General features: G+C 42.3%; 1 protein-coding gene across 4 annotated transcripts in view; it reads left to right on the top strand.

Moving 5' to 3' along the window:
• The window catches only part of LOC116385669 (tensin-2-like), a 28,499-nt gene that overhangs the window by 6,999 nt on the left and 8,176 nt on the right, over positions 1–13,324 (top strand). For 2 of the 4 annotated variants that reach the window (XM_031851342.1, XM_031851333.1), the window contains exons 2-12: positions 1,835–1,940; positions 2,104–2,141; positions 10,922–10,954; positions 11,036–11,085; positions 11,237–11,420; positions 11,645–11,695; positions 11,825–11,947; positions 12,042–12,106; positions 12,794–12,877; positions 12,973–13,085; positions 13,211–13,271. In XM_031851342.1, coding sequence (XP_031707202.1) covers positions 1,835–1,940; positions 2,104–2,141; positions 10,922–10,954; positions 11,036–11,085; positions 11,237–11,420; positions 11,645–11,695; positions 11,825–11,947; positions 12,042–12,106; positions 12,794–12,877; positions 12,973–13,085; positions 13,211–13,271 — 908 coding nt within the window. Of the gene's footprint in view, positions 1–1,834; positions 1,941–2,103; positions 2,142–4,479; positions 4,545–10,802; positions 10,846–10,921; positions 10,955–11,035; positions 11,086–11,236; positions 11,421–11,644; positions 11,696–11,824; positions 11,948–12,041; positions 12,107–12,793; positions 12,878–12,972; positions 13,086–13,210; positions 13,272–13,324 lie in introns of those variants that run through there. The other 2 variants (XM_031851350.1, XM_031851358.1) reach the window with 2 other exon arrangements.

Here is a 13,324-nt window from a genome sequence, read left to right as displayed (position 1 = left end):
ACACACACACACACACACACACACACACACACACACACACACACACAGACGCAGTGCAAACACCCACTCCCTCCTGATGTTTCCAGGCGCCTCCTCATTCTGTGCTCAAGGAAAGTTTTAAGTGTCTCACATGCTGTCAAAAGGCAATGCTTTGGGAAAGCATTAATAGCTTTGTATAAACATTATCGCTCTTTTCACTGGGACACTTAAGTGCTGCTGTATAAAAAGCTAAATCCTTGGGTTATGACTCAGGGCATTACTTATTTGCTTTAGGGCAGATACCCTCACTGTGTGCACAAAAACATTTCTTCTCCAGGGTTAACGCTTTATTTTCATATCTCCTCTATCATTTAAATTGATACAGTTACTGAGAATCATTCAGTTCATTTGGGGTATTTTTAGGACATAAAACCTTTCAGCCAATAATCTTGACCTGGCTCAGGCCCCTGCTTAAAAATGACATGCCCAAAAATGATTAGAGTGTATCTCTGCAACTACAAGGTATACTTGAATGATCCTGGTATCATCATAAAGGTACCACTTGTGAGATTTCTGCTGAGGTGAAAGCATCGGTATATATGTTACCGGGTCAGATTAAATCTAAATGGGGACACAGCATAATTTACAGGTTTAATTTCCGCCAATCAAAATTTTATACTTCACTCTCCCAGAATGATGCAGTTGCAACCTTCAGCAAACCATGTCACCACATCGGAACATTACTGTTTCCACAGAATTATGTTAATAAAGTGAAGCAAATCAAAGTTGGAGAGGTTTTAGTAGAGACATGTAGAGGCAGAATCATCAGATTGGCCTTTTGGTTACATTTGGGTACCATCTGTGCCATTTGTTCTCAGGTAACTGTACAACTTAATTAAGTTAGTTTAAATGTCACGATTGGTTTTAATTATATTTAAATACTATTGCAAAATCAATCAATCACACCTTTACACATGTTCCCATTAAAATAAATGGGGACGCATGCCTGTATTGAGGGTCAATGCCTTTAGGATGAGTGCAGTATGCTATCCCGATTCATCCACCAGATGGAAACACAGACTCTGTTTTCACAGGAAAGGCTGAAGAGAGGCTGTTCGATGCTGGAGGAGTGGAAATTCTCCTCCATGCAAATACACACGGCTGGAATCGACTCCAAATTAGTTTTGCAAGAGTTCAGTTATAAACCAAATTATTGGACGAATTCTAATTTTGACCTGATGTTTGCACCTATAGGACAAGTCAGGTTATCACCAAAGTTTTTACAATTGATCCTCTGGGGAACATGAATGTCTGTACCAAATGTTATGGTAAACCATGTGGCAGGTACACCCAGCCCAGCAACCTGAAGAAAGCCAACAGCATCAAAAGGATACCACTAAAGAACACTGTGTGCATCTATTCAATTACATTGAGCCCAGCACATTGAAGGAGGATGGCAGCACAGGAAGCTGTTTGTTTTTCATCATCTCAGCTGCCCCACAGACTAAGACAGAATGAGGACAAGTTAAGAGACGAGACAACAGGATTCCTCAAAACACAGGGTGATATGACGGGAGTCTTTAGTGGAGGAAGCTGAATGTACAGTAGGTAGAACATCAGTGCTCATGCTAGTGTGTCACCAAACCAGCGCACATCTGCTCTGACAGCAGCCGGACAGGGGACGGTGACCGTCCAATGCTGAGATAAAATGCTCGAGACACATTAAAGCAGAACATATTTTACAACCACAAATGCATTCAGATGGTTTCAGTCTAATCAATGATTAAGTGAATGTCTTCCTATGAGCGGAAGCGTCTCTCACCTCGACTCATTTGATAGATTTGTGTCTCTGCAGCTCGTCAAAACGGGGAGCCACACCTTCACAGAGAAGAGCTTCAAGAGGAAAAGGGTGTGCGATGTGTGCAAGCAAAACATTGACAACCCCGGGGCTTTCTGCAAGGGTGAGTCCACGTCTCAAGTCAGGTCAGCTACAGATACAACTGACCGGTGTGGATGCGCACCTATAGATCTCACATAGATGAGGTCACCCTGACTGTCCTCTCTCTCTGTCTCTCTCAAAGCTCACTGTCAGAATAATACGTGCACTCTCCTTTCTGTGTGCAGAGTGCAAGGTTGCGGTTCACAAGACATGCGAAGCCAAGGTAAGCCAAACCTTTCCTCACTCTACCTTCCTCCTGTCCTGAGCAAACTGTGCTCCTGTGTCAGAGGTTCAGATGTGAGTTTTAAGTGGAGTAAGCCATGTGCACTGACCTAGATGTATGGTTAAAGGAAGGCCACCCCCCCCCCCCCCCTAAACTGCAACCAGCCAGGTTGCTATGAGTAATTCAGTCATGCGTTAACGTGGCATAGCAGGAGCTCCTGTCCTCAAACACTATGGAAGTCTCTGTGAAGTCTCTGTAATACGGCTTGATAGGAAGCATTTGTGCTTATTAAAGAATACTACTTTACACAATTCCATTATAATAATATAATATATATATAATAATTCATTAGCGTTGTCTCTGAGAAGTGCTCTTAGGCTGATCATAAGAGGGCATTAGCCTGTGAGCTGTCTCAGTGGGGGTCAGGAGAAGAAAAGCACAAGAGGCAGCACAGCTCAGGGAGATGGCACCTTTGAAGAGGAAAACTGGCTGTGTGCCAACCTGTCAAGTTGTAATAGATCAGTAGCTGTGCACTTTTACTATAGTAATAAGAAAGTCAAGTACATAAATGAACTGGCTTGGGACAACTGGAAGCTACTTGTTTGCAAGAACCGCTGCTTGCTAATGCAAAATGGCAATACTCCAATGGCCTGGTTTATTGGGAATAGGAAGGGGAAACCCAGGTGAACACTTCATCACTGTTTTAAGCAATAGAGGCATTGTTAGTCCATCAGTGGTGAAAGTGAGGTGTTGTTGTCACTCCCTCAGAATCAAAGAGAAATAGCTTCTTGTCACCATTTTTGCACTGCCACCATAAACAACCATACGAGGTAAAATCCATCATAAAGGAGGCCGGGACACAACTGTCTACACAGATAGCGACCTCAATAGATACGACTGCCATGCAAACGACTGTGTTATGAACAAGGAGCCTGCTCTTTGTTGTTTTTGAGTGGATTATTCCATTATAAGAGGATGTGTTTGCGTTGAGTGAGAGGGAAGCACTCGCTCTCTCTCTCTGTCCACAGCTTATGTCAAACCGTTGGCAGTAGCTGCCCCTGCTCTCCCGTGACCCCGCTCACAGCAGCTCAGTGTCACACACCACGGAGTGAGCTCATGACCTTGCTGTAACTGTGCTGTTGTGCACAAACACACAGAAAGAAACTGCATTCATATTTATTTCTCAGATCTTCAGGTCAGGTTGGGGGTGGTGCCCCTTCCTCCTCCTACACACACGCACTGTAACAGCGTATAACTGGGCACAATCAGCTGTTGTGCCCTCGCAGCATGTATTAAAAGAGGATTATTATTTGTGTCATACTCGTCCCCGTGGTCACCACCGCGATAGCCAAAAACAACTCTTGGTTGCTGCAGGAGAGGCAGGCGCCGTGGACGAGAGTGGACATCGTCACACGGGACAATGATCAGTCTGCACAGGAGAAGTCTGAGTGGGTAAATATAGAAAATAACAAGAGTGCCGTAGATGCCTGCCAGTGAGTGATCGTGTAGGGGGGGGGAGGGTGACGCAAATAAGTGAGAGGCAGCTGGGGAGGCCGACCGTGTGTGAGTGTGTGTAATCAGTCCCGTTTGGGGGTATTCATAAATAAAGGGGAACATTGGGTCGGGGCTACAAATTGCTCTGGGCTTCATGTCACGCTGTGCTCCCACTGTGCTTCTCATATGTCAACATATTGCTTCCTTTCTTTTTTTTTTTCCTTTCTTCTTTTATCTCTTGCATCTCACTGTCATCATCTTTATTTTTACCTTTCATCTCCGTCAGATTTCTCCTTTTCCTGATGTTTTATAGTCACAGTTATAGCTTCTCCCACCTCTTCCGTGGTATTTTTTGTCTTCTTTTCAAGTCTTAAATGCTTTCATCAGTGTGTTATGCCAGCTACCATCTCCATAACAATCACAACTATTTTCAGTTCCAAGGTTGCTGTTTTTTTGTGTGCATCCTTTGTGCAGTCCATCTACTCCTGCCTCTTTGTGCCGCTGCTACTTGTCATCTCTCTCTCTCTCAGCCTCCGGCCACTGGAGAGGTCACTGGACATCAGCACTCTGCAGGGCTGCCCAGTGCCCGCACGTATTGATGTGTGTGTGTGAGTGCACGTCCAAGGGAAAGCACTTGCACAGTCGACGTGCTTTACTGTCTCTGTATGTATGACGCAGGCATAGTGAGAGGGAAAAGCTATGTTGCATGTGCAGCACAGTGGGAGTGTGTGTGTGTGTGTTATCGTGAGAGAGAGAGAGGGAGGGAAGCAAAGGGAGTCGGTGAGAGAGAGTGAGAGCTTGTTTGAAAGAGAGAGAGAGAGAGAGAGAGAGACAGGGAGGTGGTGTATCCCAGTCTACAGACAGGACTGCTCAGAGGCAGAGGGGAAGACTGAAGCTGCTTGTTGAGAGGTAAAAACACTCTCTGTATTTACTGAGTAAAGCTTTGGGTTTAGTTTATTCACATGTATTCTGCACATGAGTTTTGACTTTTCATTTCTGTATTTTTCTTTTCTATTGAGTAGCAAGCTAACAACCTTAAAGCCTCTTCACAGTGTTTGCTCTGATAATGCGGCATGTGATGCATGTGTGCACATAATTCCATTTAGGAGCTAGAGAGCTCTTGCTTTGCCCAGAAAGAGGATTTCAATGACTGTGATTAAGGCAAGTGCAGAAAATATAAGCAGAGACTCCTGCTGTGACCTACAAAAAAATACACAGATTTTAATTTTTAATACCCGAGAGTGAAAGATTTACTTTTTAATGAGATAGTTCAGTATTCATGCAGGTTAGCAAATTACAGGAACTGTAACAAAACCTGTTCTATATGCTCCTATACATGCCCGTAAATGTACAATATTGTAAAACTGCTGTGCCAGACTGTTTTGGGGATAGATTAATGTGTTTGAGGGCATGCCGGCTCGTGCTTTTTCTTGCTTTTAATTTCATCAACATTTATACCATCGACTCTGTGTCACTTATGTATGCTGCTGAAAGAATGCAATTTCCCACAGTATCCATCACCTGAAGGATATCTGTCTCCTTCAACACTGTGTCTACATGTCTGTGTATAGACAACCATCTATGACCAAAGGACACCTGACAGAGACAAATGTCTGCATCCCAGGCTCAGCTGTCCTAACACAATCTGATGGATCCTAATGTTGCGTAGTGAAATACAGATGGTTGTTGTGTTTAGTCATACACACCAGCTGTTCTGCTAATGTTCTAGCTGATTTATGAATTGATATAGCAAGTATGATGCTTTACGGAATATGTGCTTGTGTAATAAGAAAGTGTTGTATATATTAGTGTTGTCCATCAGTCCTTATTAATGCAAGTGGAACAGTTTTCTAAAATACCTCAGACGTTGTTACTTATCGGGCGTTATTTACGCCGTTACCGATGTATCTGCAGTGTGCTAATATCCACTCATTTATCGGTCTATAGCAGAAGTTGTGAATTTCTGTGGCTATTTCTCCTATCAGGCAAGTGCCATGTTTTTCCCACCTCTCCTGTTCTGTTTGTGTCTCACCACGGGAGACCGGGTAGAAATGCTTTCCTGTGGCAGCTCGACGTGTCATTGCACATCAGTGGGAGTGTAGAAAGAGCTTTAAGTCGATACAGATGGAGAACTCAGTGGGATGGTGGTTGAAGTGGATCTATCCTGTCAGATGAGCATCTGTGTTACTTCATTAAGGTGGCCACACTGTGGCTGCTATTTACAACCAGCATGATGCACTGTGTACAAATAATTATCATGGTTAATTTAATGTGACTGCTTTACTAGTCTTATCAATAATTCATTTTTACAGGGACAGTGCACGCAGGCACACACACACACACACACACACGGATGCATGCACTGTGTTTATATTTACCTATTGCTTTTCATTTCCTGAGAGCATAAGCCAAACAAGACTTGTTTAATATTCCAGGAATTATACAGCTCCTATATTTCTTTGGAAAGGCTTTAATACAATTCAAGCTTATTTGAGCATCATTTTATAATATATTTATTTTGAATATTCATGTGTTGGATCAATACAGACAGTAGGTTGTGATAAAAGTGTGTTATTTTTAATTATTGGACGTTAAATGTCGATAGGAAAATGTAAATGCATCTTGCCGTGATGCAGTGAGACAGAGTTATAGTACAGATTCATTGCCAGGTCTCTTTAAAATATCACTGCTGCTGCTGCCAGAAATGCAAGTGGATTTGTGAGATGACTGACGGATAAATAGACAAAATGAGCCTTTAAGTGTTCTGACGGACATATGGTCTAAAATAAGGAGCTCTATCAAAATAGCTCAGTGAAATCTCTCTGCTGTGTGTCAGTGGTCAGCGTGTTCAGCTGTTGACATCTCTCTCCAGTGCTCGCTCTCGCTTTCTGTTTACCTCTCCTCTTTCCTCCATAACGTCTTCCTGATGTCCCCTTCAAAGCTTTGTCTATATCTCCACTCCCTGGACAGTTTGTGTGTTTGCTTTGAGTTGTGCTACCTTTTGTTCCCTTCTTCTCCGTGGCCGGGTTAGTGACTTGCCCCGGCTGTGAGTGATGCTTATCGAGGTGTCATCTGATGTTGTAGCTCTTGGCAGGGATGAGTGTGGTTATCCTCTCCCCAGGCACTAAAAGTAGAGAGACACACAGAGTGTGCGAGGTGGCAGGACAGGGGGGAGTGACAGACAGCAGGGGCTCAGAAATGCAGAAATGAGGGATCAAAGATGAGAGAAAACGGAACACAGGCAGAGAAGAAAGAGACTTCACTTTCATGTGAAGCCTCTTATAACAGCCACTCCTAAATGTGTCCTCTAGAGCCCTGGGTGAAATGTTAACAGTCAGTGCAAGAAAACAAATAGCCTCAGAGTTTTACTTTAGACTTTGGCCTTCAGTGTCTTTTTGTGAAACCATGGAACTTGGAATTAGTCATGGTTACTTTGATTTTCCACTTTCAAATGGTAAGGCTTACTCACTTCTCCCTCTCCAGACTGCGATGTCAGCTCTGAGTCGACTGTCAGAATGAAGCTCGCTCCTCCTGGACGGCATACAGACACCCCTGTCTCAAACACTTACAGTTATCTCCAGCTTCACTGCAATTGACTTTCGCTGCTCTCTGGGCAGATCTCTGTGTTGGGTTTCCTCTCGCTGGAATAGGAGTGATGATTCAAGGTGTGGCAGTGACAACTTTTTAGATTCAAACCACAGTCACTCTGTTGTGAAGCAGCCAGGAAACTCTTAATCAAGATTCACTGTTGCACTGCTGGTCAGATGTACAGTATATGTCAATAAGTAGTGAAAAATGCCCATCACAATTTCCAAGAGCCCAAGAAGATGTCAAAATACCTGTATTGCACTCGTTCCCAGAGGTAGATGAGAAAATCAATACCACTTTCATAACTCTCGGTTCAATATGAAGCTGAAGCCAGCAGCTAGTTGGCTTAACTTAGCTTAGCTTAACTGGAAAACTGGAAACAGCGCATAACTGCTAGCCTGGCTCTACCAGTAACTACATCTACCTACCAGCACCTTTAAAGCTGTAACGTGTTAACAAGTGAGTTTTAGAGGTGGTGGAAAGAGGACTTTTTAAACTTCGGACAAAGTAAAGCCAGTTGTTTCCTTGTTTCCAGTCTTCGTGCAAAGCAAAGGCAAGTGGCCGCTTGCAATAGCTGCATCTATCCCAGAGAAAAGAAGCACACGCTCACATTCGAGAAGCTGAAACTGAAGAATGTTTGCCAGTTTTGCTTTAATAAATGTAAAAAGTGTTAATTGATGAACAAGGCAATCTGAACCACTAAACTGACCAGACATCCAGCCCACTCTAGATCCAGTGAGTCAGTCCCTGGGGACGGGATCGAGTGCTGTCACTGGCACCTCAGTAAACGCTAGCTGATGAACAGGACGAACTGAACCAGATGGCTCTGATCCCAGTGGCTCGAGCATACAGTCCACATGCATTAATGAAGACCCTGAGGCTGGCAGAGCCACCAAAGACACGTGTATACATTTTGTGTGTGTGCGTGTGTGTGCGCCTGTGTGCCTGTGTGTGTGTGTGTGCACGTGGGAACCTGGTTGACCAGTGCTGACTTCCTGTTGCAAATTGCTTCCTGTTGACTCTGGTGTGCATGCCAGTTCAACAGTGTTCGTCTTCTGTGTGAACGACGTTTGTGTGTGTGCATGTTTGTGTTTACACACATGTATGTACATGTGTGTTGTCTCTGTCTCCTACTGTTCCTTCCTGGAGCCGACCACTTTATCCACTTAACTACCATAATTAAACCTATTAAGAGAGGAGATCTCTATCCCTATGGCTGTCTCTCTGTGTTCTTTCATTTTCTACTGTAGGTTTTATAACATGCTTGTGATCTGTCATTGTACATTAACACACTGGAAAGTACAGATTATGCTTGATCTGTGGTGGAATGTGAAAATAACTGATTGACTAGAGATCCAAGAAACTATGGATTTATGGAAATAAAAACTAAATAACAAATACAGAGTTTTAGTCAGTCTGTGTGAGACTTGCATGACGATAGTCACGCAACGACATAAGCTTGTCAGTTCAGCAGTTGCATATTTTGTTGATTGTTCCCTGCCATGCAACCTATTACAGCATGAGCATACCCTTTTCTCCTTCACTCATTCCTCCCTGGATCAAATGTCCATATATGTTTCCCTCCTTTTTCCCCATCACACTGTCCCAAACTCTCTGTCAGTCTTTGTCTGTGTCCCCTCTGTAATGTCGTTTGCTATCTCCTGTCTGTGTGCGTGCGTGTCTGTGTGTGTGTGTGTGTGTGTGTGTGCAATGAAATAAGAAAGCTGCCACTTGCGTTTATACCATGTAAGAGAAAACCCATCTTCGGGCCGCATGAAAAATCTTTTTGAAGTCTTTTTAAAGAAACCAATCAAATCAAATGGAACATTCCAGGATGCCATTGCTCCTATCCTGGAAATGTGCCAACACCTAAATAAAGTGAAATAAATTGTGTAAGTTGTGTATGTACTATTTCTCTGGAGAGAAATTCAGAAACTTGATTTAACAACAGCATGTAAATGACTGCAATGTTTTCCAAGATTTTGAAAATTAGCAACTAATTAAATAAGTTGTTTGTGTTAATTTCGAACCTTCCAAACATACATTGGTCTCAGTTAATAAAACTACAGTACAGTAGCTATACTGCTGGGTGGACAGACCACGCAAATCAAATCAGCTGCCAATTTTTTCTATAAGTCACATCAGTATCATGTTCTACATTATTAATGTAGTCAACAATGTTGTTGACATGATATACCTACAAGACTCGCAGCTATTCTGAATCTGAACAAAGACTACTAAGCCAACCTCCACTGTGTCAGGGACCGAAATCAAATAACCTCACGATCAAATGTATCTGGAGCTCAGATCAAAACTTGCCTGACAATCAATCGTATTGAGCAACATGTTCCTTACTTTTGGTCAAAGATAGAGCAGGGATGGTTTACAAACTAGCTTAAAACCAACATCTATCAGTAAGTTGTGACATAAATCAAAAAAAATGGAAATATATAAATGTAGCATTGAAAATGTCCGACGGTATTGATCGTACCTCGGTTTCTTCTCATGTATTTCTCCGTGGTCGCCATTGTTTTTCTGAGTTGTAGATCATTGTGATTGCAGGCAATTTGACTTGTTGACCTGTTGCCTGACACCTGTCAGCACTGCCCAGCACTCAGCCACAGAGGGCAGCTCAGCTGTCAATCAATCTCATGGAATAGTTCAAAGGTCATAAGTTGACAGGGGTCTCACCTGTCACGGTTTACAGTCAGAGCCCGTAGATGTGCTGCAATACTGACGTTTGATTTCATTTGTCAGCTCATTTCCTTCATTTTCCTTTTGTTAGGTTGTGTTATAAATACGTTTCTAGTTGTTTTTAATCATTTGATGTGATTTGAATCGTAGACCATCAAATGAGTCAGAAAGATAACACATGACATACTGACATAGCAGTTAGTAGCTTGTCACTTCAGGGTAAACTGTTATCCTCATAAGAAACTATCCAAAGGTAGTGGCTGTAGTCGGTTTGAGTGACCTCAGCGTCCCTCTTTCACTCTTTCTCCGTGCATACTGTATGTGTGTTTATGGTTTTGGCAATATACTGTTGGCTAGAATACAAGGACTGCACGCCACATGTGGAGACTTCCTCCAGTAAACTTTATCACTCTCAGTCTCATTCCTCTCGTTCTTCTTTACGAGGCGAAAAAACTCAATCAATCATTTTTATTTTGTGTCTCTTATTTTACTGAGCCGTTATTCTTATTTAATTGCCTGCATGGTCAGCTCAGTAAACACCATTTATACAGTGTGCAAAAGAAGAACTCAAAGAAGTCAAGTCAATGTCCTCAAGTTCTTTACATTTCTGACGCTTTTTTTGTCTTTATCTGTATGTGTCTATTAGTGTGCACCAGTGTGTGTGTGTGTGTGTGTGTGTGTGTATGTGTGTGTGTTTCTGACATCGTGCATCACTAAGCCATCATGTGGAACAGTCAGATCTGTGCTGACAGTCTCTTCCTCAAAGGAGCTGCAGCAGATGACAGAAAGAAAGTGGGAATGAATCTTATCCTCTCCATCAGCTCTTCATCCTTTCTCCTCCTCCTTCCATCCCTGAATCTGCGCTGCTGGAGAAGGACCAAGAGCTTTAAAACAAACACGTGACTTGGCACGTGCTGGTTTATTACAAGTGTGTATGTGTGTGTGCGTGTGTATATGGTTATGTGACTGCTGCAAAAATCAACCGTGTGCTCATTTTCTTTCAGGTGACTCCCACCTGTACCTCAACACCAGACCTGGTGAGTGTGTACATGTAGTTTTATACTATGTAATCCAAACAATCATTGCAGTAGAGTTACTCTTTTCTAATTGTTTCTCAGCACGGCTCCACTAAATCTACACTACAGAAGAAGAGAGGCTCCATACCGAGGTACCAAGAACCCTGAATCACACATTAAAGAAAAGAAAAGGATATTTGATATGTAAAATGGATCCACAGAAATAAAATGCACAGTATAATCAACATTAGGGAGCTTAAACACTTGATGGATGTTTTGCACTAAAACTCTCACAATGTCCAGGAGTAAAAGCGTGGAACAAGTGATGGAGCATGTGATGGAGCGCCACTATGACTTTGACCTCACCTACATCACGGAGAGAATCATCTCTGTCTTCTTCCTGCCGGACCTGGAGGAGCAGCACTACCGCAGAAACCTGCAGGAAGTGGCGTCTATGCTGAAATCCAAGCACCAGGACAAGTTCTTGGTGAGTCATGAAAACTGAAAACATAAAGAAAAGTCTTCTTAATAATGAAGTCATGGCTGCTATTAAAAGCTTTATTAAAATAAATTGAACGCGCTTTCATTGCATATTTGTGTAACTATCTAAGATTATTGCTTTAAGTCCTTATTTTGAATTGAGTTTGCTCAGTTTGTGGTTGTTATATAAAAATAGATTTGTCATATCTTTTTTGTCTCTGCCTTTTCCAGCTACTGAATTTATCAGAGAAGAGACATGACATCACCAGACTTAACCCAAAGGTACTCATATTTACATCTTCACAGATAACAGATCAATAGAGTGAGAACTTTGTATTTTCTAGGTTAATAGACGGTTTGGACTCATTCGAAAACCAGAATTTAAAACATCTTTCCTCCTCTGCGGTTCAGGTGCAGGACTACGGCTGGCCTGATGTTCACGCCCCACCCCTCGACAGGATTTGTGCTGTTTGTAAAGCCATGGAGACGTGGCTGACCTCTGACCCCCACAATGTGGTGGTCCTCCACTGCAAGGTCAGTGCAACCTAAATCCACATCTGCTTGCTTTGCTGTGAAAAATTTGTGGGGAAAACCTATTTCCTCATCACTTTGATCTGTGTTCTGACAGGGAAACAAAGGGAAGACAGGGGTCATTGTGGCAGCCTACATGCACTACAGCAAGATATCAGCTGGGTAATCTGCATCATTATCAATCGATCAGGGCACTCGTTATACCAGCACGTGTAAAGATGAATTGTCCATTTTGTATTCACGCAGCTTTGTGTCTCCATAATGTCTTTATATTCTCATATTTCGTTGTCATCAAGACCAAACCCTTTTAATCACCTTCAGTCAATGTCATCAATGGAGGGCTGCAACTAACGATGATTATTTTTCGATAATCATTTAGTCTATATTATAATATGAATAAAAATCAAAAATGAAAAAATGGCATAATAGAGCCCCAGTCGGCGTAATTAATATCTTGTTATTTTGTCCAAACAACAGTCCAAAACCCAAATCTATTACTTGTATATTACTATCTCTATCACTATCACAAAGGCTCAGAAAACTTGCAAATAATCAACTGAAACCAATTACTTTTTTCTGAAGTATTCCTTTTAAAAATGACTTATTGTTACTTGATTATCAAGTTTGTTGTTCGACTTATCGATTCATTGACTCATCTTCACAGCCTTAGATGCTGTCGTTAGTGCATTCGCATCTTGGTTTTTGTTGGCAAGCTTTAACCAGAGAAAATGGAAATGTCCATAAAGCCTATTTTAGAAGAGACTAAATTGGTCGGCAAAGTCACCACCAACAACCATGATTTACTCTGTATTAAAGCATTTGTTAACAAATCTCTGGTTGTGTCCACAGAGCGGACCAGGCTCTCACCACTCTAGCAATGAGAAAGTTCTGTGAAGACAAAGTCTCCTCTTCCCTACAGCCCTCTCAGAACAGGTGGGAACACACTCATATATCTTTGTATTACTTGTGCTGCTCGCCTCAATCGCTCCATGCTCTCATCAATACATTTCCTCACCTCTCTTTTTCAGGTACATCTATTACTTTGGCGGGTTGCTGTCAGGTACCATCAAAATGAACAGCAGTCCCCTGTTCCTCCACCAGATCCTCATTCCATCACTACCAAACTTTCAGGCCGGAGGAGGTCAGTTTTACACAAACTAACGTTGTATAATAGCATCATTCTCAGCTTTTTTTTACCATGTTTTTACCATCAATAAAGCCTTTGTCTACAAACTCATTTTTCTCCAACTTCTTCTGTATATACAGGTTTCTATCCATTCCTGAAAATCTATCAGTCCTTGCAGCTCGTCTACACCTCAGGCGTCTAGTAAGTACATGGCCAGTTGTCCAGTTACTGCGTTTTACAGCTCACCTCGTGTG

This window comes from Anarrhichthys ocellatus, unplaced genomic scaffold, assembly GCF_004355925.1.
Source record: "Anarrhichthys ocellatus isolate YVR2014 unplaced genomic scaffold, GSC_Weel_1.0 scaffold1, whole genome shotgun sequence".
Classification (NCBI taxonomy): Eukaryota; Metazoa; Chordata; class Actinopteri; order Perciformes; family Anarhichadidae; genus Anarrhichthys; species Anarrhichthys ocellatus.
The sequence above is the reverse complement of the archived record's forward strand: the minus strand, read 5'-3'. Positions and strand labels throughout refer to the sequence as shown.